Source organism: Pteronotus mesoamericanus, unplaced genomic scaffold (genome assembly GCF_021234165.1).
Source record: "Pteronotus mesoamericanus isolate MK-2021 breed Mesoamerican mustached bat unplaced genomic scaffold, CSHL_Meso_final contig_1, whole genome shotgun sequence".
Lineage (NCBI taxonomy): Eukaryota > Metazoa > Chordata > Mammalia > Chiroptera > Mormoopidae > Pteronotus > Pteronotus mesoamericanus.
Genome location: NW_026554998.1, coordinates 1,588,702 through 1,614,452, shown reverse-complemented (window position 1 = coordinate 1,614,452; position 25,751 = coordinate 1,588,702). Strand labels below are relative to the sequence as shown.

The following is a 25,751-nucleotide window of genomic DNA, read 5'->3' as shown; positions in this document are numbered from 1 at the left end:
TTACTTATGAATTCAAACAAGTATGTATGGAATGCTAAACTTAAAAAAGCAGTGCACAAAAGTTTTTATATAGCTACAGGTTTTGATTACATATTTTAAAATAATAACGAGAAAAATAATTAGGTTAATTTTTATTAAAGGCAGTTACAAAAACCTTGAAGTCTATTTTAATACTGATTATAAAATGAAAGTATAATTCTAAACTTCTTAAAGGACTCATAAGCTATTTTAAAAATATGTATATGAAATGGGATGGTAGACAGGATTAGGTAGAGAATAAAAGTGAGATAAGAAAAATATTTAATCATATATCTATGCAGAGAAGAGAGAGACCTCAGTGAGTCACAAATTTCTATTGTTCCAGCAATGGAAGCTGCTGACTGTCAGCCATGGCTTGAGTTACAAATACCTGAATCACATATACATCTGCTTCACTGCACTCAATGAGTTACAGGAGTAGGCTTTTTCTGGACTCCATGAGTGAAGTTCTCAGTTGTAAAGAGCTTCCCATGTAATTTGCCTCTTCTGTCACCTTGTAATTGTTATCCATGAACCCATGCTCCTAAAATAATTAGTCAGCTTTCAGTTCTAACAATATAAATTCTTATTTGAAATGAGACATGCAAACAAAATTAGCCTGGCACTCAAAATAACAAGGCTCCAGTTTTAATTTGTGCTTATTACCTCCCATGATCTTCTGCATGAGTCCCAAATCTCAGGCAAACTGAAATATCCCATCCTCTTTATCTGGTCTCCCTACCAGAAGCCACCATCCTTTCTGCCCGCAATGCCGACCATCAGCATAGTACAGCAGAACCGAATGCTCAGTCTCCCTCCTCCCCCCCCAACCTTCCATGCAGGTGCGGTCAGCTCTTACGGTGAAATCTTGTATCCTTTGTACCTTTCACTCTTGCACTCGGTCCTGTATTAAAGCTGTGTCTGTATACATTTTCATAACCTCCCTTACTATGTTGTTGTAGGCATCTTAAAGGTGGGGGCCAAGTTTACTAATGCTGTAAGTGACAGCCATGGCTTCGAGGGAGCCTAAAGAAACCTGGTTCAGAGTTAGAACGGAAGAGTGCACTACCCTATATCTGATACACTCATTTAGTTGATCAAAGCATTTCTAAGCTCATACTAGAATCTAACTACTTCTTACATCCTTGCTTTGCTAGAAGTCTCACTGAGCAGGGCAGGGATGGCACATCTGTTATAACTGCTGCTACCTCCCACTCTGGAACGTCTCTACAACAGACATGGGTAAAGGATCATAACCCCCAACCTCAGAGGAAAGTGGGGAAAATTTTCAGATTCCTGAATTCTGTATTTCTAGTAATGCCAACAAAATCCATTGACTGCATTATTCATATCGCATCAAGGCCAACTGAAACTTGTCATGAGGTTATGCTGAGGTTGCGAGGTAGCACATGTGGGACATGCTGTAGATAAAACACAGAACAAACTGTCCAAAAGATTGTGGACCAACTGGATTCTAACTCAGGTTTTCAGATTTCTCCTCTGGTGAAAAGTTGAGGAGAATGAGGTCATGACTGGATGTTACTAACACCACTGCTGGTCTGCCTGCATTGTCTCGGGGGCTGGGAAATGTATGCCACCAGCCTTTTGAATTACTACATTCTCTATCACATTTAGTGTGTTTATTAAGATACCCCATATTGGGAAGTTCTCAGAAGTGGCACACTTTTATATATATTTTTTGTTTTTCTTCTTCCTTTTTTGTTTGTAGCATAGAATACACATAATTTACCAATAGTGACAGTTAGTACATTCACAATGTTGTACAACCATTACCACTATCCAGTTCAAAAATATTTTCACCATCTAGAAAGGAAAACTTGCACCCACTAAGCAGTGATTCCCTGTTCTCCAATCTGCCTCCTGTTTCTTAAGGTTTTGCCATGGAAATTTCTTATCAATGGACTCATATAGTATGTGAACTTCTGAATCTGGCTTCTTTCACTGAGCATGCTGTAGTGTGTTCCAGTACTTCATTTTTTATTTGCTCAATAATATTCCCATGTGTGGATATATTTTGTTTATCCATTCATCAGCTGCTGGATATGTGGGTGGTTTCTACCATCTGGCTACTGTGAATCGTGCTAAGATGTGTCATATCTCTCGAATAGTTTCTAAGAAATGACATTGCTGGGTCATATGGTAACTGTTTACATTTTGAGAACTGGCAGGCTCTTTTCCAAAGCACCTGCTCTATTTTACATTCCTGTCAGTGATGTATGGGGATTCCAATCTCTCTCTGTCGACACTTACTATTGTCTGTCTTTTTATTTATAGCCTGTTTGAAGTACCACTTCCTACCTTTGTGGCTATGATTTGCATTTTCCTAATGGCTGATTATGTTGAGCATCTTTTCATGTGCTTGTTGGCATCTTTACTTTTAATAATTTTACAGGAGAGAGCAAGTACATTCATTCACCAAACTTTCAGAACTCTGCTTGCATTAACAAGGGACCTGCCTAACCCTAACCAAGGCACCTCTCCACTGTGCTTGGACATCACCAGGTGCTTGGGAATGTGTGCCTAGCCAGGGCTCGCTCACATCACGACTCTAGCTACGCCTGTCTGTGGTGTGTCCTTCTCCCTTTTACTTAGTTGTCCTCCTTCCTCAACCTGTCACAGGGGCCACATCCTTTGCGGTTTCCTGTGCGTCTCACCAGAGTCACCCTTTGTTGGCATGCGTTAACGCCCCTGTCCAGCTGTTCTTTGCTATAGCTCAGAGTGTGAGAACAAGGACTCCCATGTTTTCCAAATCTTGAGTTGATAGGACACATGATATCCTTCAAGAAGAAAAAGACCAATAACTGTGAAAACTGGGTTTAAAAAGATAACCTGCTATTCACACAGTTCAAAATTCAAAGAGTTAAGCCCTGGCCTGTATGGCTCAACTTGTTGGAGAGTCGTCCCATATACCAAAAGGTCTTAGGTTCGATACCCAGTCAGGGCATGTGCCTAGGTCTCAGGTTAGATCCCAGTTAGAGTGCGTATGAGAGGCAACCAATCGTTCCCCTCCCCTCTCTAAAATCAGTAAGTGTGTCCTCAGGTGAGGATACAACAAACAAATTAATAAATTCAAATAAGAGAATGGGCAAAAACAATAATAGAAAATAGGCAATGACATAGGAGGTTATGCTCAGCATGTGCCCATTACACAATCAGAAACATTAAATGTTAAACTGATCTTGATTTGACATCTTAGCTTTTACATCTGTAGTTTTTAAAAAACTAATTATAGTGCATCATTTCCCTATTTAGTTGCTTCAAATCTGAGAAAAGGATTACTTTTAACAATCCCTGATTATGTATGAAGGAAACACAAAATATAGACTTATACATGTTGTGTCACTTTCAAACTATATGCTGGTTCACCATTTAACACAACCTTTTATCTGTTAAGCTATAAAGGGCAAGGTTACCTTGATGGCCTCAAAATAGAGGATGTTAGAAAGAGCTCACCTTTTGACAGAGACAATAAAACTGGCATGACAGGCCACATATCTGGCAGACTGCCTGGATCAAATTAACTAGCCATTAACCGGCTGGGTGACCTCAGCAGTTACTTATTCTCTTAAAGTCCCTGTTTCCTCATCTGTGAAAAGGAAACAGCAATAGGTATCTCAGCGGGCTATGATGACTACAGGAATTAAAATCTATAAGGTGCTTAGAACAGTGCCTGGCACTTAGCAGGTGCTATGTTCAGCAAATAAAATAAATTCCCATTGATTTCTCTTCTTGTGGGATGGATTTTAATTACTTTAAAGCGAGTCAAACTTGCAACTAAACGATAAGTGGTTTTGGTCAATAATAACTGCTTTGATTAAACTTAGTTCTCTCATCAACTCCAGTATGAATTCCTTTATTTTATACAGACCTTAGGAATATATTGTAGTATTTTTTGAATTAATAAAACTTCTTTTAAAATATTTCAGATTTTTCCCTGCTCTTATTTTTAAGACCTAAGACTGTCAAGTCGAATTTTGAGTATCAATGACGTAAATCTGTAATAAATATTTTTTAAAGATTGCATGACCTATAAACATTCTATCAATAACAAAAGAAAACCTATGCTTATCTATGTTCCCTGATGGTGAGGGGATAAAAATCTTCTCTTTTGGGCCCAATTTTAAAAAACTGGTCTGGACAATTTAATAACTGATGTGAAATAATGTAATAGCTGACTGAACAGGAATAAAATAACAGTCTGCATTTATGTAACAGTGAGCTGCAAAGACCTCAAAGCAAATTTCTAAACTCCCCAAAGAAAGTCTCCTGTTATTCCTTGAGAAATAAATGAGAACTTTATTTTTTAATGCTTTAAAGATATTAAAACAGGTTCAAAGTTTCTTTTAAATATATTTTGCCAAAACATTTCCCCCGACCATGTGTTTTTCCTTTCTACCTTTTCAATATTTTTAAGTTTTCAAAAATAAATGTTGTTTGATTTAGGGACAAAACTGGAAGTTTTGCACAAACTTCAGTTTCCTGTCTTAAATGAGCCCAACTCCTTGAGCTGAACTGTGCACATGTGTTAAAGGTTTATGTGACTGACTACAGGCACACACCCAAGCAACCTGAATCGCAGGAATTATTATTCATACAACTTATTATTTATTAAACACAGTGGATTAAAATATTTTCCCGGCCAAACCCTAACTACCACCTCTGAGTTTTGGCTTTTTGTTGTGTGTTCATCGCTCCCAGCAAGGCAAGACGGTTATGCTTCTGAGCATCTTGTACCCCTGTGGTTGTTAGGATTGTGCTGTTAATGTATACTAAACCCAAGCCCTTAGATAGCAGGTGGTAAGGAACTGCTTTTTTACCGGCAAAAACGGATATTAAATCCCTCACAAGATCATCCAGTTCTCACATTTAGGAAACTCTACAACATGAAATAAAGGTCCTCCACCATCATGGTAAGGGCCAGTAAAGGGCCAGGTCTTAAATAGTTCAGGTCTCAGGGCCAAACTTCTCTTACCACCACTCAGTTCTGTCACTGTTGTCTGAGAGCAGCCATAGACAATACCTGAACAAATGGCCATGTTCCAGGTATAAAATTTTATATACAAACAGGTGCTGACCAGCCCCCTGGCTTTAGTATATTCACTCCTGCCATTAAAGTACAACTTATAAAAGGTAATACTTTAGCAAAATGAATTTGAAAGAGACTTCAAAATGCATGCCAATTCTTGTTACAATCTTCAGATGGTTGAGAGCATTCAGCATAAAAATGACTACAATTTGATATTTCTCTTGAATCATTAATATTTTCCTATTACTTTCAATTATAGTTGAAAAAAAGATACATTTTCTGAATCTTCTCTATAAAACAGAATAGACTCTATTCATAAAGGACCGTTGATTTTCAAAAGAAATTGATCAGAAAATGACTTTTTTGAAGCACGTGTATCTGGAGGGTTTCTAGAAAATCAAAACCTGCCCTGGCTGGTGTGGCTCAATGGACTGAGTGCCGGCCTGCAAACAGAAAGTTGGTCACCAGTTTGATTCCCAGTCAGGGCACATGCCTGGGTTGCAGGCCAGGTCCCCAGTTAGGGGTGAGCGAGAGGCAACCTACCAATGTATCCATCACACACTGATGTTTCTCTCCTTCCCTTTGTCTCTCTAAAAAGAAACAAAATCTTTAAAAAGTGAAATGGATGAAACTGATCATTGTCAATAGGCTTCACACACACACATACACACACAATAAAATCTTCTATTATTTCTTAACTTTCAGGTAATCAGAATGACTTACAAATTTAGGTATATACATTAAAGTATTTTCCATAAAGTCTGAATCACTTCCCTTAAAAAACTTGCAGAATACCTTTGTTCATATGGATACAACAGAAAATAAAGGAGGCATTTCCACTGCTTTGCAAATTCTAAATAATTTACAAGGATTTTATTAAGTGGCAGGTCATATTACATCAATTATCTTTATTTTCTAAGAATAAAACTATATTATTTAAATCAAAGAAGCCTCACCATTGCTTAGTATTTCTCTTTTTCATTTCTTGGTAACTTCCAATGGCAAAACCACCATATATGACCCCAACATGGGAAAGAACAGTAAGATGACAATAAAAGCCTTATAGAAGAGTCTGTCATGAATGAGAATCAAGAGGTACAATAATAGATAGCATTAGCAGAATCAGACCTTCAAGAACTTCAAACAATAGAACTACTGCATCAATGATAAAAGGAATCAAAACATAAAAACAAAACTTTATTAGAAGTTAACCTGCAAATCCAGTAACAAAAAGACAACCCAATAAAAGATGGGCAATGGATCTGAATAGACATTTCTCCAAAGAAGATGTGAAATGGCCAGTGAGAACATGAAAAGGTGCTCAAGATCATCAGTCACTGGTGAAATGTAAATTGAAATCCAAATGAGAGATTACCTCACACCCACTAAGATAACTAATTGTCATAAAAAAAGCAGACAAGAGCAAGTGATGACAAGGACGTAGAGAAACTGGAACCCTGCTCATGCTCTGTCATGGGAATGTAAAATGGTGCACTCATTTTGAAAAAGTCTGGCAGTTCCTCAAAAGGTTAAATTTAATTACCGCATGAGCCAGCAATTCCACTCCTAAGTATATAAGCAAGAGAAAGACAAGCCTATGTACTCACAAAATTTGTACACAAATGTTGATAGCAGCATTGTTTAATAGCTAAAAAGGGAAACAACCCAATTACCCATCAACCGATAAATGGATAAACCAAATGTGGTGTATCTATTAACAGACTATTATCCATGCATAAACAGAAAGTACTGATACATGTCACCATATGAATGAACTTTGAAACCATTATACTAAGTGAAAGAAACCAGTCACAAAAGATCACATATTATATGATTCCATTTATGAGACATACCCAGCACAACCAAATCTAGAGATACAAGATGGGATTTCTTTTGGGGATGATGAAAATATTCTGAAGTTGATTACGGTGATAATTTAAAAATTTTGTGAATATAATAAAAATCACTAAACTACACACCTCAAATGGGTGAACTGTATTTTATGTTAATTATCTCAAAAAAGCTGTTAATTAACAACAGCCTTTTTATGTGGGATAATGAAAACATCCTTATTGCTTAAACCACTATTAGCTGGGTATTTCGTTACTTTTGGGCAAAAAAATCTTAAATTATTCACATACCATCGGTAAGCTGATGCTGAAAGCTGGGGAATCCAAAGGGGAATACCTATGGCTAGAAATCTGAAATGGTACTGCCACAGCCTGCCACTCTGCCTTCGTCTAAGAGCCTGATCCAAGACACATATAAAGTAAACGGTCAATCAACTTTCTCCTCTAGTTTTTAGCACCCCCTCCTCCTGCCAAGTGAGAAGAGACAGATGCTTAGCTTTGCCACCTTGATTAACATTCACAGTGTGCAATGTGTTTGGCCAAGTTTTCCAGGTTGAGTCCTTTCTACAAATTTCTAGGAATTAAGTAAATATTTTACTCAGAGTATGTTTTCTTCACCTATCTTCCAAAGCACAAATGTATGAGAATTCAACCTAAGTTTCAGGTAAAAATCTGTATAAAATGAAAAATGTGTTCTACAGAAACATTAAAAATATTTTAATTCACATTAAAATAACTACTATTACAATCCAAGTTTTAGAAATGATAAGGATTCTTTAGCATCCCTTTCTTCTAGAACAATATTTTTAAACAGAAAAATTTTGAACTGTAGGATCTTGTGTGCATAAGGGTAAAGAAGTTTTTTCAGTGATAGTATGCTTAAAGAATGATTTTGAAATGATTCATGATCTTCGCATATGTAATATACTTTCAGTTTTATCAAATGGAATTTATAACATGTTTCATAATACAGTTATGAATACCAATAACAAGTGTCAGTAACTCAATAAAATCTTCCTGAAAAATGAGAAAAATACAATTTGCTTCATGTCTTTCTCTCTTTTCTATGAATTGTCCCCTATACTTCCACACAGGGAATTGAAACGGATATACAGCAGTATTTTAGCCTAAACTTTAACAACAAAATTTAAAAACTAAGCAAATAAAAAGAAGTTAATATTAGGCTGCCAAAAGTAGCTCTTATTAGGACAGAACTTTATCATGGAGTTGGTATAAGTGGGTAGAAAATTAATAAGTATATGATAACGAATATAAGCAGGACAACTTGAAACAAAAATAAAACAGAAGTTATTTCCAGTATCTCTGAATAAAATACATACCCACATCAAACTTCACCATTGCAACATATTTTCCTCACTGAAGCTGCAGCTTTAAGTCCATGTTCATAACAACATGGTTGCTGTGGAAATAGCTGATTCAACATTATGAACTCACAGCTGAATATTATTTTATTTGGTGTGGAGCAGAAGTCTTATTTAAATAGTGGCAAGAACCATAAAACAAGAACGGCAAACCAAGTGACGGTGAGTCAGAGCACCATAAGTTTTAACGTGAGGGTCATACCTTTTTCCCCCATGCCTGACACAAGTAGAATGTTTCCTTTTCATTTAGTCCTATATTTTGGAACCCTATAATCATCTCAATCATCCCTCAAATGCCCCAGTGTGCATTTATTAAATCAATGCTGCTTAGGACAGAGTTACTCTAGTTCAGGCCTTTCCAGAACATGCAGAAGCTATGGCACCAACAACACAAGTCAGGTAGGGTTCTGAATGTTTTCTGCAAGTCATTGATTCTGTTAAATACAGTAGTACTGACTTATTAATCATATAGCACCACTTCAGACTTTGGTTTTGTCTACAGGTTTTAAGACCATAAATGCTCCAAGTACAAAATTTGTCAGAAAATGTTAACGAGCACCCAGCTCCACATCGCAGCCTCCAGCCACAGCACTGTCGTCACATCTCAATTTGTTCCTCCACTTTTATGGGTCAGTTAAGAGTTTTCCTAGCAACGCTGAAAACCCTCAAGACACCTAGAAATGGTGTGAGTTACCTGAACTTAAGTAAGTGTATGCTCCTATGCCCCACCTCTGCTTCCCTTTCCACCTTTTAATTGGAGACAGACCCACTTTTCTTTAATCACACACACACACACATCACCAATCTTTTCCTCTGGTTTCTGAACCTTCCAAAAATTTGAACATTCTGAAGCTAGAAATTTTACTCTTTGTAAAATAAAACATATGTGTGGAGCCATTAAAACAAACTGACCTTTCCCTGCTTAGGAGATGGTACGGGGAGACGTGGCTCTATAAACAGAAACCAGATTCCCCCAGCAGCTGGCACAGCCGAGGGTGTGGCTGCCCTCTGCGTGTGCACAGGAGACCAATTCATACCAGCAAGACCGGAAAAATTACAACTGAGAGCAACTGTGGAAGCAGTGAGAGCCACGGACAGAACGCAAAGGACTCTGACTCTCTGCTACGTGAGTCACAGGAAATGCTCCCGCCAGAGCCAGGAGGCTTGGCCCTAGTTCCTTCAGTTAGGAATGTAGGTCAGAGCTCCCTGGGCTTTGTGCTTCAGGGAGAAGGGTTGAGACCAAGACTCAGAGCAGAATGCCAATTCCTAGGGACCAGGGAGACTGGGCACTGGCCTTGGCCTGCCCTCTAGCTAAGCCTCCCCTTCTACACACACCACAGTGAACTCCATCATCCCAGAAGTGAACACACTGGGGTGCTAGGCTAGCTCTCCTTTCTAGTCGGATTTGGGCCACTTCATGTGCTCTTATCGGCACTCACAGGATGAAGGGCCCTGAGACTGGAGCTCAAGTTGGGTTTATATGTAGTGAGAGTCAGCTCACCTAGCTCTGTAGACACGGGCGACCCGGTGGCAATCTCACCAATCTTGGCCACTCCATCATAGTAGGCTTTTCCCGCCAGAATCATAGCTAGACAGGGAAGGTGAAACACAAAATCATCACTTAGACAAGGAAAGGAGACAGCGACACAGGTTTTCTTCCAAGAATCCCTCAGTCCCTTTGGTGGCAGGAAACTTTGGGCTGCGACAAGTATGGCTCTAGGAAGGCAGGGCTTGTGCTTGACAGCTATGCCTGGAAAAGGCCCCCACCACTGGAGAGCACCGTGGGACCCTTCCTCGGATCAGTCCTGGGAAGCACTCAGCAGCAAGCCCTGAAGTCCAGAGAAGGCCCTGCCCGAGCCTGATGCCAGGTCCAGAATAGCTTACGGCTTTTACCATATATGTATACAAGTTTAGGAAATGTAATGTTCTACTCTACAGTTATTTCAATAGACTGAGGATAACCTTCAAGTATAATCATAAATAAGAATAATAATAAATAGCATTTATGTAGACATTCCAAGCCATTATTTACATTGTTCTAGCCAACAACATTAAGACTTGGGTAGATGATGTTATTGCCCTGTTCCATGAAGGGCAGGAGAGTGGAGGTATTCTGGGACATTCCCAAGGACAGTGGCAAGTCAGAGGGAGGGCACGCAACTCCAGCTAAGCTACTGCACTTTCTCAGCTCTAACTAATGGTGATTTTTGACACTCTGCCTTCAGAACTGAAAAAGAGATGACTCCACCTAAAAACAAGCTCACAGCCAGTAAACTGTCAAGTTAATATATGCAATATTTTAGTATGAAGATTTTTAAATTGCAAGGTACTGATAAACTGAAAAACAAATTTGTGGGAGAATGGTATACAGGATTACACAATATTTAAATAAAATTTTTGGTTTGAACCCACATATCCAAGTGAAATTTTTCATTATCTGTTGATTTATGTTTAAAACTGTTTAACTTTCCTAGTCTAGTAAGATATTCTTGTTTTTATCATAAAGTTGAATTAACTTTAAAAATTATATAATTGATCCAGGGTAAATAATATTTTTGTAAAATTTTGGACCCTTCTGTGACACTTTAAGAGATTTTCTGCCATTTATTGTTTTAAGGAATGAAGCATATTAGTTCTATTTTACTTATTTAAATTAGTTTGTTGTAGTCCCATTTGTCTATTTAGATGGGGGGGCACACTCGTTAATAACATAATGTAAATCACAGGTATATAACTTTATAATATGGTATCTGTATAATCTACTGTGTGCTCACCACCCAAAGTCTAGTTTCTTCCTGTCACTATGTATTTGGACCCCTTCACCCCCTTTGTTCTCCCCTACCCCTTTCCCCCTCTGATAATCACCAATCTCATGTCTGTATCTATGAGTTTGTTGCTTTTTGATTTATATTCCATCTGAGTAAAATCATATGGTTCTTGTCCTTTTCCATCTGACTTATTTTACTTAGCATAATACTCTCAAGATCCATCTGTTATTGAAAAAGGCAGTATTTCATATTTTTAATGGCTGAATAGTATTCCAGGGCATATATGTACCACACCTTTATTCAGTTATCTTCAAAAGATACTTCAGCTGTTTCCATGTCTTGGCTATTATGAATAATGCTACAGTAAACATAGGAATACACACATTTTTACAAATAAATGTTTTCAATTTTGGGGGGTAGATATCCAGAAGAGGGATTACTGGGTCATATGGTAGTTCTATTATTATTTTTTTAACTTTTCTTTCATTGGCTCTAGAGACAGGGGAAGGAAGGGAGAAAGAGGAAGAGAAACATCAATGTGAGAGAGAAACACTGTCTGGTTGGCCTCTTGCATGTGCCCTAAACTGGGGACTGAATCTGCAACTCAGGCATGTGCTGACTGGGAATTGAACCAGTAACCTTTTGGTTTATGGAACAATGACCAACCAACTGAACAACAGTGAGGGCAGGGCAGTAGCTCTATTCTTAATTTTTTGAGGAACCTCCATACTATTTGCCATAGTAGCTGCACCAATAGACATGCCCACCAGCAGAGTGTGAGGGTTTCCTTTTCTCCATTTCCTCTCCAACACTTATTTCTTGTCTTACCGATAATTGCCATTCTAAAAGGTGTGAAGTGTTATTTCACTGTGCTTTAATTTGTATTTCCTTTTTAACTAGTGATGTTGAGCAGCTCTTGCTATACCTGTTGGCCATCTGTATGCCTTCCTTGAAAAAGTGTTTATTCAGGTCTGCTGCCCACTTTTTAATCAGATTTTGTTGTTGTTGAGCTGTAGGAGTTCTTTATATATTGAGTTGGCTAAAAAGTTCATTTGTTTTTTTTCTCCCCGGTAAGATGGCTCTAACAGCACTTAGTTGTCTTTAGCTTCATTCAAAAACAATTGTTAGATTGTATGCTTTATTATTTCAAGAAAGGTAAAAATGTAACTGAAATACAAAAAAAGATTTGTGCAGTATATGGAGAAGGTGCTGTGACTGATCAAACATTAAAAGCGGTTTGCAAAGTTTTGTGCTAGAGATTTATCGCTGGATGATGCTCCATGGTTGGGTAGACCAGCTGAAGTTGACAGCGATCAAATCAAGACATTGAGAATAATCAACATTATACCACGTGGGACATAGCCGACATACTCACAATGTCCAAATCAATAAAGCTACTGGTGAAAATGAAAAATGTGTCTTTTATGTTACAAAAAAAACCTAAATGGACTTTTGGGCCAACCCAGTATTTTAGATATTGTTTGTAAATATCTTCTTCCAATTGGCTCGCTGCCTTTTAGTTCTGTTGATTGTTTCTTTTGCTCTGCAGAAGCTGTTTAGTTTCTTGTAGTCCCATTTGTTTATTTTTTTCTTTTACTTCCCTTGTCTTTAGAGTCAAGTTCACAAAACAAAAGAAAACCCTCTGAGATCAAGTTCCATAAGTTTAATGGCTATGTTTTCTTCTGTTGTTTTATTGTCTTGGGCCCTATAGTCAAGTCTTTAATCCATTTTTAGTTAAATTTTTTTGGTATAGTATCAGACAACAGCATAATTTCATTCTTTTGCATTTGGTTTTCCAGTTTCCTCAACACCATTTATTGAAAAGACTTTTCTTTTTCCCTGATATGTTGAACATTAGTCGCCCATATCTGTATGGGTTTATTTCTGAGCTCCCAATTCTGTTCCATTAGTATGTGTATATATATATATATGTGTGTGTGTGTGTGTGTTTCTTCCAAAACCATAGTTTTTTGGTTACTGTAGCTTTGTAATATAGTTTGAAGTCAGAAAGTGTGATACCTCCAGCTTTGTTCTTTTTTCTCAGGATTGCTTTGGCTATTCAGGGTGTTTTGTGCTTCCATATAAATTTGAGTTTTTTTTTTCCTATTTCTGTGAAAAATGCCTTTGGGATTTTGATGGGGATTATGTTAAGCCTGTATGTTGGTTTAGGTAATACGGCCACTTTCCACAAAGTTAATTCTGCCAATCCATAAAACCAGAACATCTTTCCATTTCATTGTGTTCTTCAATTCCTTTTAACAGTGTACAAGAGCATTGCAGTTTAAAGTACAGGTTTTCCGACTTCTCTGTTTATTCATAGGTATTTTATTCTTTTTGTTGCAAGTGTAAATGGGATTGTTTTCCTTATTTTTTTTGTCTGATATTCTGTTGTTAGTATATAGGGATGCACCAGATTTTTCTATAGTGATTTTGATCCTGAAACTTTATTGTATTTGTTTATCATTTCTCGTGGTCTTTTAGTGGAGTCCTCAGGGTCTTCTATATATAGAATCATGTCATCTGCAAATAGGAATAGTTTTACTTCTTTATACCCAATTTGGATGCCTTTTCTTTTTCTTGCCTGACTGCTCTGGCTAGACATTCCAGTACTATGTTGAATGACAATAGCAAGAGTGAGTATCCTTGCCTTATTTCTGATCTTAGAGGAAAAGCTTTCAGTTTTTCACCATTGAGTATGGCATTAGCTGAGGGTTTGTCATGTATGGCCTTTATTATATTGAGGTACTTTCCTTCTCTACCCACTTTATTGAGTATTTTACTCAATAAATGGATGCTGTGCCCTGGCTGGTGTAACTCAGTGGACTGAGTGCCAGCCTGCAAACCAAAGGGTTGCTGAATCGATTCCCAGTCAGGGCACATGCCTGGGTTACAGGCCAGGTTCCCAGTAGGGGGCATGCAAGAGGCAACCACACATTGATGCTTCTCTCCCTCTCTTTCTCCCTCCCTTCCCCTCTCTCTAAAAATAAATAAAATCTTTTAAAAAAATGGATGTTGTATCCTGTTAAATGTTTTTTTCTGCATCTATTGATATAAGATTTTTATCTTTTATTTTGTTAATGTGTTGTACACATTGATTGATTTGCAGATGTTGAACCATCCTTGCATCCTTATAATGAACCCCTCCTTAATCATGATGTATTATCTATATAATGTGTTGTTGTATTAAGTTTGCTAGTATGTTCTTTAGGATTTTTGCATGTATGTTCATCAGAGATACTGATCTGCAATTTTCTTTTTTGGTGTTGTCCTTGCCTGGGTTTGGTATCAGGGTAATGTTGGCCTTGTTTGGCCAATAGTGAGTTAGGAAGTATTTCCACTTCAGTTTTTTTGTAAAAGCTTGAGGAGATATTAAATATTCTTTGAATGGTAGAATTCACCAGTGAAGCCATCTGGTTCAGGACTTTAATTTTTTAGGTTTTTGATTATCATTTCAATTTCCTTACCAGTGATTGGTCTACTTAGCTTTTCCAATTCTTCATGGTTCATGCTAGGAAGGTTATATATTTCTAAGACTTTGTCCATTTCTTCCATGTAATCAAATTTGGTGGTGTCTATTGTAACTTCTGTTTCATTTCCGAGTCTTTCTTTTTGCTTAGTGAGATCATTTGCTTGAAGTGTCATCTTCCACCAGTTCTCTTTAAGACTATGCTCTTTAGAGCTGAGATGACTCTCCTGCAGGCAACATATAAGTGGGCCTTGTTTTTAAATCCATCCCACTACTCTGTACCTTTAGATGGGTGAGTTCAGTCTATTTACATTTAGGGTGATTATTTATAAACCAGGACTTACTACATCCATTTTATCTTTTGAATTCTGGTTGTTCTGTATCTCCATTGTTACTTTTCCCTTGTGATTCTGTCTGCTATTTAATTTGGTGGTTTCCTATTTTTTCTATGTTTCATGTCTCAGTTCTTTTTTATGTTTCATGTCTCAGTTCTGGGTGGTTGTTTTGTGGCTGTAAAATATCTCATATACACAAGAGTATTTTTTCTTCTAATTGCCCGTTCTTTTCATTCACCTGTACTCGATTCAGTCCTTCTCCTCCGCCCCTTCTATGATTTTGTCAAATTTTCCCTTAAAAAATTTTTTTTAATTAATTTTTTTTAGAGGGGAAAGGAGGAGAAAGAGGGAGAGAAACATCAATGTGTGGTTGCCTCTTTTGTGCCCCTCACCAGGGACATGGCCCACAATCTAGGCATATGCCCTGACTGGGAATTGAAACAGCGGCCCTTTGGTTCACACGTTGGCACTCAATCTGCTGATCCACACCAGCCCACATACAAATTTTCCCTTTATGTTGTGCATTCATTACCAAATTGTAGTACTAATTTTAATGTCCCTTTCCCCCTTTAACCTTTATAGTTGTTTAATAATATATTCTGAAGTAGATTTATAGTTTTCTGCTTCTGTCAATCATCTTACTCAAAGTTGTACATATTTTTTTTTTTTTTTGGTAGAAGAGTTCCTTCCAACGTTTATTGTAATGCAGTTTTTGTGGTGGCAAATTCTCTCAGCTTTGTTTGTCTGGGAAAAATTTTCTCTATCTTTCATATTTAAAGGATGGCTTTGCTGGATGTATTATCCTTGACTTTTAATATTTTGAATAATAGTTCCATTCTCTCCTGCCTTGTAATGTTTCTACTGAGAAATCTGATCATAATTTAGTGAGGTTTACGTTGTAGGTTAGTCTCCCGCCCCACCTTTTCTGCTGTGAGAACTCTGTCATTAATTTTGAACAGTCTGAGTTAACTTGTCTCTTGGAGAAGGCCTTTCTGTGTTAATATAATTAGATGTCCTCTTAGCGTCCTTTATTCTGAAGTACAGTTCTTTCCACAGGCTTGAGAAGTTCTCATCCATTATTTCTTTGAGCAGATTCTCTATTCCTTTCCTCTTCTTTTCTCCTGATACACCTATAATCCTTAGGTTGCTCTTTCTAATGTAATCAGATAGTTCTCATAGAGTTTGTTCTTTCATTGCCTTAAACTCTAACTTCTCTCTTCTCCCTCCAGGGTCCTTTTTAGGTTGTATCTTTGAGTTAGCTAATTCTCTCTTCCATCTGGTCTGCTCTATTTCCAATATTCTATTGCATTCCTCATTTCCTTCATTAAGTTCTTCAGCCCCAGAGCTTCTGCTTAGTTTTTTTTAATAGTTTCAATCTCTTTGGTAAAGTACTCCTTTTGTTCATTAACTTTATTCCTTAATTCAGTAAATTACCTTTCTGAATTTTTTTGTTTATCCTTGAGTTTCTTCATAACTACAATTTTGAATTCTCTGTTATTTAAATCATTGTCTTCCATGACTTTGATTTGGTTTCTGGAGACTTTTCATTTTCTTTCTATACTCCCAAGTTACCTTGGTTGTTCATGTCATTTGATGGATTGTTTCTTTGCCTGTGCATTTGAGGCTCTCCTGTTTAGATACCATTTTGCTCTCAACAATTCATTAGATTGATAGGGAGGGTACCTTCTTTTGTTTTCCAGTAGATGGTGCTGTATTGCAAGTTTCTGTTCTCTCTTTTTTGCACTGTTTGTACGTCTGGCATCTCCGGTCCTCTCTGTGACCAGCTCACCTTGGTTATGGGGTACCACCACTGTGGCAGGAGAATGGTTTTGTGAACTCCCAGAGCTACCTCGTTGTTCTGCTGTTTGTGGTTTTACTGGGTTCTGCCAGGGTGTGTGGGGGAGAGGAGGCCAGTTTGTCATCTAGCGATTCTGCCCAACCCTTGCCTGTGTTATTTACAACTTCCCAGCCACCTCTGCCTGTTTCTGCTGTGATGGGAGAGGAAGAAGGGAGACGCCTTTTCAGTGAGGAAAACTGCTTCTGTCCCTCTTAAACTGAAGTTCAATTCCTCCCCTACTACCATGCTAGCTGAAGCAGTGGTGGATGCCCAATTGCATCCCTGTCCTTCCTCCCATCACGCCTACCAACGTGCCCACCATCAAATGTTCCAATGCGTGGATCTTTCTGGTGTTTTTGTGTGTTGAGCAGGGGATCCTTTGTTGAATTAAGAGTTGTCTGATTTGTACATTTAAGGGGAGAAACAATGGAGTTGTCTCACTCTGCCACAAAGCTGACTTTACTCTCATTTAGTGTTATTTTAGTGTCTGATCAGCTACTTTATCAATCTAATCTACATACTTCTACCAGATAATTTTTCCTTAAAATATGATTTCACTACATTATAGTTTTGCCCAAAACCTTCAAGGGCCTCCCACTGTTCAAAGAGTAAGCCAGAGTTTATGATAGATTTTTACATAATGGCATTCAATGAATCACATCTCCCAGAATTTCCATCCTGTGTAGTCCCCTATACACAGATAAGTGGCTTGGTAATGCGACTTGCTCTGGCCAATGGGGAGCCAGCAAGTGTGACTCTTGCAAAGGCTTGCAGTCTTAGAATTGCCTGTTATGCCTTCAGAAGGGTGTGTGCCCAGCCCCCAGCCTAGTCCGGTCACAGGTGACTGCAGCTGCAGAAGTGAGACAGAGGGGTCCAGACCATGAGATATAATAAACTATTGTCTTAAGCCATCAAGTTTAGGGGCAGTGTGCTATATGGCAATAGATAACTGATCTTCCACTGAAATACATTAATAATCTGACCCTATTCCACCATATAGTTTAGTATTTCCCAACAGTTTCTCACCCATGCCAGTGTGGACCCCAGGTTTTGGCTTGGATACTGTCTTTTCTGCCTGAAGTACTTGTATGTAGCTATCTGCCTACTAAAACCTAACATCTATTAGCTAACTCAGCTCCTACAAGGCCTCCTGCCTGCTCATCTCCCCACCTCCACTGCTAAAACTCCAGTGACACTGCCCATCCCATGCTCTTTGGTAGCTGCAAATGCTATCCTGACTTTACACCTACTCTGCCCAATCTGAAATCCTCAACTATACTAAAAATTCTTACCAAGGACATTACAAATTTATCTAAATTTCTCAACGGTTCCAACAAAAACCAGATGTCCTGCAGAAATTCTGGAAATACCTTACATACCTAGAAAGTGTTAAAGTGATAAGAGCCCTTTAGGGAAGAAGCCTTTTTAGCAGGAGGCTAAACTGCAGGCTACTCACTGAGTTGCCTTGTAAAACTCTGCCTCAGAGAGGCAGCAAATGCTAGAATGAAAAAAAATGAAAAAAAACCCAAACTGCGAGTCATGGTGATTTCCTTCACAGGGGCATCCAAAGCAATGACTTTGCAGCCCCGTGACTAAGCACCCATCAAGGAGAGTCACCTGTGCAAGACTCCTGCTCTTTGAAGGAGGGAGGGGCAGCCCACAGGAGTCACCAAAGTCACTGATACTGCTGGAGGGTGAGGAGAACAAATCCCAGGCCCGCTGCACTTCCTGACACTGGAAACGTCTGGCAAACAGCACAGAGATCCAGAAGTAAATAAGCTGTTTACTTTCCCAGTGACTACAGCAATAGGGTACTCATCATCAAAAAAAGGTCTAGTTAGCACAGCTTTCAACCTGGGGCATGCTCATGAGGAAGGTGTGTGAAGCCACAGGTTTATTTTCAAAATACCAACAGGGAGCACCCAAAGGTGGGGCATGGTGAAAAGGAAAAATAAGAGATACTCATATTTTTCTGTGTATAATGTGCACCCATATTTTTGGCCCAAACTTTCAGGAAAAAAGAATCTTTTGTTTTAATTTGTTTTTTCCAATTTTTTATCTATTTGTATTTAGAAGCAAAACTAATTATTGTATTCCGGGGAATTATTTTGTATACGGATATCATTATTGCTTTCTAGAGTTTCACTTTTAACGCATAAGCATAAATAAAAGAATTAAAAACATTTATATAGGTATGTAATTAGTACTACCCATGTATAGTGCACATTCTTATTTTTTCCTCAAAAATTTGGGCAAAAGTACGCATTATACATGGCAAAACACGGTATAAAAGACACAAAACTTGATCTGAAGCCTTTTTCAAATCTAACCATTGGAAACTAAGTGTTCTACTTATATTCCTTGGTGGTCTTAATGAACCAGGGTAGAGGGTAAAATCAGGGCCTGAATTACTTTGGGGGTGATGATTGCTACCCAGGGAAAATTGTTTTGACCATATTAGAATTTGGTGATTGTTAGCATGTCAAGTTTTTAAGGTGATCATTGACCATATTTACCTTTCAATAGGAAAACCCATGTGTAGATGCATGTCAGCTTCCTCAAATGAAATCTCTTCAAACCAGCAAACAACTTTGGTTCTCAAAGACAGACAACGGCCAATGCTCACATTCATTTTAAAGAAAGCACTCATTTTATAATGAGAATCTAAGTTCAACCTTTAATTTAGATGTTTTTCCATTCAGGCTAGAGATTTTACTTCTCACATTACTATCAAAAGTGATACACCCAAAGGTAGTAAATTCTTCTATATAAACAAAAGAATAACTCCTATCCTGCAGGATACGAAAATAAATATTTTAAGTATACATTTTAAATGTTATTAGTTCATAAATAATCTTGCTGAAAAAGTAGAAAATGTGTTTACGGCAATGATATAAAAGACCGAACCATGTCAAAAAGTGTGATTTGATAATTAAAATATAAAACTCAATAGCTTATTATGCAACTTACTCATTTCAAATATACTAATATTCTATTATTGCAAAGTTGTGTAGATTAAATTATATGTAAATAATTACTACCAATTTAAAGATGTTTTTGAAACTTCAGTATCAAGCATTTAAAAAGAATTAAGTAAAATATTTACTGAATGACTTTTATATGTGCTCTATATTTATAAATTTATAAAATAGAAAGACTTACCATTAACAGCTTTTTCATAATTTTTTCCTAGGTTTATTAAATTTCGTAGCCGTGGATTGAACTGTTCCATAACATTCTGACAAACAAACAAAACAAATAAATTAATAAAATAAGCAAATAGTGGACCAAGTAGCCTTTGTCACTACATAGCCTGGGACACCTATGTATGCTGGACCATACAGCCTCCAAGTCATGACTGCTGACTGGAAGTTAATGAAGAGCACACATTTCTGTACTGATGGAACAGGGTGCTTGCACTGGAAAGGTGCCTGTAACCCTGGCCATTCTGCAGGTGTCCAGGGGCTGCCTAGAACCTACTGTCAATGGAGCAAGTAGCAGACAGGCTGCCTGTCAAAGCATACCCTGAAGGTGCTGAGCCCAGAAACTGATGCTGCCTTTGGGTTTAAGTGGATCAATGGTTGTCATTCTAGTGACTGGAATTTATGTGGGCAATGTTCTGGCTATCAACTGGACAGAAATTACGAACAGATTTTGTTTTTACTATGCCTCATTACTGGGAGAGACTGAGGGGGTGAGTGCTGCTGTTAGCTTTAGGATACTTTCTAGGTGGTCACTTGTTCCCACCCCCCTCAGTAATCAGTTTATTCATTAAGCACTTATGGAATAACTACTGTGTGCGAGGTCTTGTGCACAGTAGTGGGTGGAAAGACATGGTTTCCCCTTTAGGGATTTCATGATGCCGTATCTCTGCAGATGTCAGGTTTTTCATAAACTTAGAGACAAATGCTATGACAAGTATAGGACAGGTAATTATTTAGAATGTTACTGTAAATTTAAAATATTCTAAATCTGAAGTAGAGACAAGTAATCATTCCTAGGGGACTCTGACTTGACTCAGAGCACACAGTGACTGAATTTATTTGTCCCACCTACAAACAGTGAGCTTCCCAATATTGCTCATTCCAGAGAGAATACTCAAGTTTCTTTAGTGCCTATCCCAAAGTGTGTAACATTTGTAGAGGAGCAGGCAATAAAAAGAATGAAAAACTAAGCAGCATTCAAAGGGGCAGATACTTGACATACGCCATTTGGGATATAAAGGTTCTCTATTATGAGCTAGCAGAGAGAAAACGTAACTTATTTTATCAAGCAGTAATAAAAGCCTATTATGAAAAATCACCCCTGCCTCACCTTTTCCTATTCCTGGGCTTACTCCCAAGGGCACTCTTAACTATGCTGTTATTCTTGTGTTTACTGCCGTAGTTTTGAGTAGTCTTAATTTCTCAGTACTGGGCAATAACTACAGGCTTTCTGCTAAGAAGATGAGGATTGGCTCTCCACATCACCCCACTTTCCTTTCCCCAACCCTCCTTACATTGGTAAATGGCAATTTCCTGGTAAGTCAATAGTCAGGGTTTACTATTCCTTTGCAAATATTTGTCACTACGAAGAAATGTACTAAGGATTACAGTTCCTTTCTTGGTACAACCTTTTTGTTTCTGCTGGGATTAACGATTGACTCACCTCCCCACCCCCATGCTTAGGCTTAATTTGCTACGTATCTACCTTAAATTTTCCACACATTCTGTTGGATCTAGCAGAGGCCTAACAATATTATTTTTCAAACACGCAAAGTTGTCAGCTAATCTTCCATTCCATGTCCCCCCTAAAACGTTCTCCAAGGACTCTCCGTCCTCTTGCTCAATCTGGCCTGAGTGTCCCTGCTACACTGTTGCCCTTCTAAGTCCCTTTCTGGTCCCTTGTGTTACAGCTCTCATTAACCAGATTCTACACCGTCCTCTTTCTTCATTTAGTCCTACTTACTGGAGATCATTCTCCAAGAATGACCTAAGAATTGATGGTGTGAGAGGTAAATTTGAGTACTCATGTATCTGAAATTATTTTCATCTTGACATTTGATTGACATTTTGCTGGCTAGAGTATTATAGATGGAAAGTGATTTTCCCTTAGAATTTTTAAGATACTGCTCCACTAACTTTAATATCCAGGTTTGCTATCATCATTTCTTCCTTTCTACATGGCTTTTTTAGGGGGAGGTTTATTTCTGGAAGTCTTCTCTTTACCCCTGTGTTCTGAAACTACATAATGGTCTATCTCAGTGCAGGTACTTTTTTCATTTATTTTACTGAACACTCAAAAGACCCTATCTAATCTATATAGAAAATTATGTCCTTTAGTCTGAAAAATGTTCCTCTTTTGTTTCTTGTCTCTTCATGCTTTATGGAACTCTGATGAAGACTTTATACATCCTGGAGTTATTCTCTAAGAGATTTTCCTTTTTTTCTCTGATTTTCCACCTTTTGTTCTGTATCGCTGACAGATATCCTCAACTTTACATTCCATCTCTCCTACTACATTAAAAAAAAAAAACTTTTGATATATTTTCAACTTGGGCTGTCAAGTTTTTTTTGATTATTCCTTTTTAAAAGCATCCTGTTCTTGTCTTATGGATGCAATATAGTCTCTTACTTGAATAAACTGTAATTTGGGGGTATTCTAGTTCCCCATGTTATGTCCTGATTATTTCTTCTGTGTTTGGTAGCCATGTCTTTTGTGTTGAAAGGTTTCTCAACTGTCTGATGATCCTTGATCAGTACATGTCTAAGAGTAAACCCTAAAATGCTGGCTTGAGGGTGTGGTTATGAATGCAGGGTGGCTGTGGACTTTGCATGCAGTGACTGACAGCAGGTCAGCTATAGACACACTGGCCATGGGACAGTAACCAGAGGCTATTGGGTCATTCCAGAGATGTTTCTAATTCCCTGTCATTGGGTGGAGGAGAGGCAATCACCAGGCGATAGCCTTGCCCAGTAAGGAAGGGGGTTGAGAATCCCAGTTTACTGAGCTGATTTTTACTGAATTCCCTCCCGTTTCCAGCTCTGAGTTTTACTTCCCTTATCCTCAGCTGGTGTTTCCAAGTCACTTTATTCTGAGACTAACTCTCCAGTCTGCCAGGCAGAGGACACTGCTGTCAGTAGTGGTGGCTGGGGCAGGAAAGAGAACCTGGCAGTTTAACCACGTTGTAGAACTACTGCAGCCATGTGTGTCCCTCCATCCCCACCTTCTGTGGGGCCCGCTCCTCGGCCTTTGGGGTGTTGGCGTCAATGGCTCAGTCCTTGTTCCCTACTCCTCTCTGCAGGTTCTTAGGCTTTCTTAAGACAGTTACGATTCCTCTGTCCATTTTCCATCACCTCAAATTTCTCTAGGCTTTTTGTCAACTGATCTCTACATGTTTAGATCTTTACCTATGGATTTAAAGTGTTTTTTAAAAAGTTCCTTTGACATCGTTTTAATGTATTCTCAGGAAAAAAAAAAAAGAGTAGAAAAACACATGAGGTCTATCTACCGTGTTTAACTGACACTCATCCTGTATTATAGGGGCCAGTCAGCTGTTTAAGCTTCTTTTGCGACTAGTAGCCCCGAAGCCCCAAAGCCAGCACTGCCTTCCTCACGAGCCTGTGCAAGATGGTAAACATCAGTACCTGACACGGGACCTGGAGCCACAACTGCTATTTATATCTCTCTCCTCAATTTCCTTATTTTGTTTTTAAGCTTTTTACTTTGAAATAGTTTAAGATTCACAATTAAGATGTAAAAACTGTATAGAGAGTTCTCATGTATGCTTCCCGCAAGGATAACTTATATAACCATAGCACATTATCAAAACCAGGAAACTGACACTGGTACCACACTATTAACTAAACTGCAGACCTTATTGGATTTACAAATTTTTATACCATTCATTTTTTTTTGAAGAGGTGCATTGTTTCTATGAAATTTCCCCAATGTACAGATTTGTATAACAATCACAATATAGAACTGTTCCATTAACACAAAGCTCTCTTTCATGCCACCCCTTTATAACCATACCCTCCCCACCCATCCTAACCCCTGGCAACCACTGATCTCAATTACTGATATTGTCATTGTAAAAATGTTATATAAATGGAATCATGTGACCTTCTGAGATTGGCTTTTTTACTGGGCACAAACACCTTAAGTATCATTCAAGTTGAATGTATTGGTTTATTCTTTTTTTTTTTTTTTTTTGCCAGCAGTATTCCATAGTATGGAAGTACCACAACTTGTTCGTCCACTTATCCACTAAACATTTGGGTTGGTTTCCAGTTTTTGGCAATTTCAAATAAAGTGGATATGGGCATTCACATATAGGTTTTTGTGTAAATATAAATGTTGGTACCTGTAAGATACCAATTGAACACCTGGGAGTTCAATTGCTGCATCATATGGTAGGTATATGTTAAACTTTATAAGAAACTGCCAAACTATTTTCAAGAGTAGCTGTACCACTTTACATTCCCATCAGCAATGTGTGAACTTTCAATAATTTAAAAAATCTAATAACTGGTAGAAAATGGTTACTTTCTAATAAAAAGACAAAACTATTTTTTAAATATCTCACTTAAAATCCTTATCTTATGAGACCATGTCTGGATGGTAAGACTCTAAGTTCTAATAAAAAGATAAAGCTAAGTTTACTATATCATTTAAAATTCTTATAGTAATCTTATGAGGCTGAGTTTGAATGGTAAGAATATTAGGAAAGTGATACAGAGTTCTCCTGGAAAAAAAAAGTTTAAGACTTTAGAGTACAATCTGACTCACAGAAAATACATGAGTTTTTAAGCTTGAAAGTTTAACATACAGTTCAATTCTTTATTATTGAGGTTTAGCTACAGAAATTTTTCCCCTGTAAATTTTGGCCTCTTTGAACAGTGGAAAATCCACTTCTACACTGGCTCTTGGCCATTGTTTAATTATTTTAACTGAAGTACATGTATTTTTAAACCCGGAAAGAAAAAAGCGGTGCTGTCTTATGTGTTTCACAACCTACAATTTTATAGTAGCACTGGGCATCTTTGTGATTTGGATGGGTTCCATATTTGGGGGAGAGGACAGCAGTCAGAGGTCAAAGGTCATGCTGTGTCAAGGCTTAAGACCTGAATTGTTCAGAAAGCCTACAATTTTGTGAGAATCACGAGTAGTGATGAACAAATCCATTTTGATTTAATTTAAACTAAAAGTAAAAGGTTTAAGATACCAAGTATAAAAACAAAACAAATTATAAAAGGTACTAACAGGCCAAGAAGCACTATTTTATTATAATCAATACCAAAAGCTTAGTACGTATTCCACCAGTTACTGCCTTGCAAGGAAGATAATTTGTCAAACTAGTTTCAACTAGAATGCGTTTCATGTGCATTCAGAGAAAAATATGGATAGTCTAGGCTGAAATAAAATGACTGGCAATACCACTGTTCTACCTGTGCTGAGTCTCATTTGAAAAGGGGCTGATTCGTTCGCACAAGCTCACCAGCCCTGGAGAATCTGCGGTTAGCTATTCCACATAAAATGCTGAGGAACAGGCCTCTTGGAACCTACAGGCACGTTCCCCACATTTCTAGCTGGTCCATTTATCTCATGCATTTCCTGTACTCCTGTGGAGTTTCAGATCGTAATTTGAAAGTGAATTATACAATTTTATGATGGTTTTAACTTTCTTACCATTTAGATTTTTCTTTCAGTTTTGAGAAATTATTACCTTTACTGCCTGGAACTTTAGACTAGGAAGCATAAATTAATGCAATTATGACTAGCTAGCTAAACAGAGCTGACTTTAAAATTTCTAAGAATTGGTTTCTCTTTCTATTTCTCTTTCCAGCCCCCTACCCCCATGACCAAGGACAATTTATTTGGTATTTAAGTGCTTTATCTTTCTCAATTGAAAATGTGGGTAACAGTCACACTGGAATAAGTTTTAAAAGTGATTTAAGAATATCTAAGTAAATAGTGAGTTTCATAACTTGATTCAGGTACTGTATGTACTCTTGAAATTTTCCATATTTTGTTTTACACAGTATCATACAAATTAGTATAGCATGC

General features: G+C 37.8%; 1 protein-coding gene across 4 annotated transcripts in view; it reads right to left on the bottom strand.

The window, feature by feature from the left end:
• BAIAP2L1 (BAR/IMD domain containing adaptor protein 2 like 1) overlaps positions 1-25,751 on the bottom strand; it is a 65,840-nt gene that overhangs the window by 28,074 nt on the left and 12,015 nt on the right. For 3 of the 4 annotated variants that reach the window (XM_054568374.1, XM_054568285.1, XM_054568461.1), the window contains exons 2-3: positions 19,866-19,941; positions 9,799-9,885 (exon numbers count right to left, since the gene is read on the bottom strand). In XM_054568374.1, the coding sequence (XP_054424349.1) occupies positions 9,799-9,885; positions 19,866-19,941 (163 nt within the window). Of the gene's footprint in view, positions 1-8,255; positions 8,325-9,798; positions 9,886-19,865; positions 19,942-25,751 lie in introns of those variants that run through there. The other variant, XM_054568549.1, reaches the window with a different exon arrangement.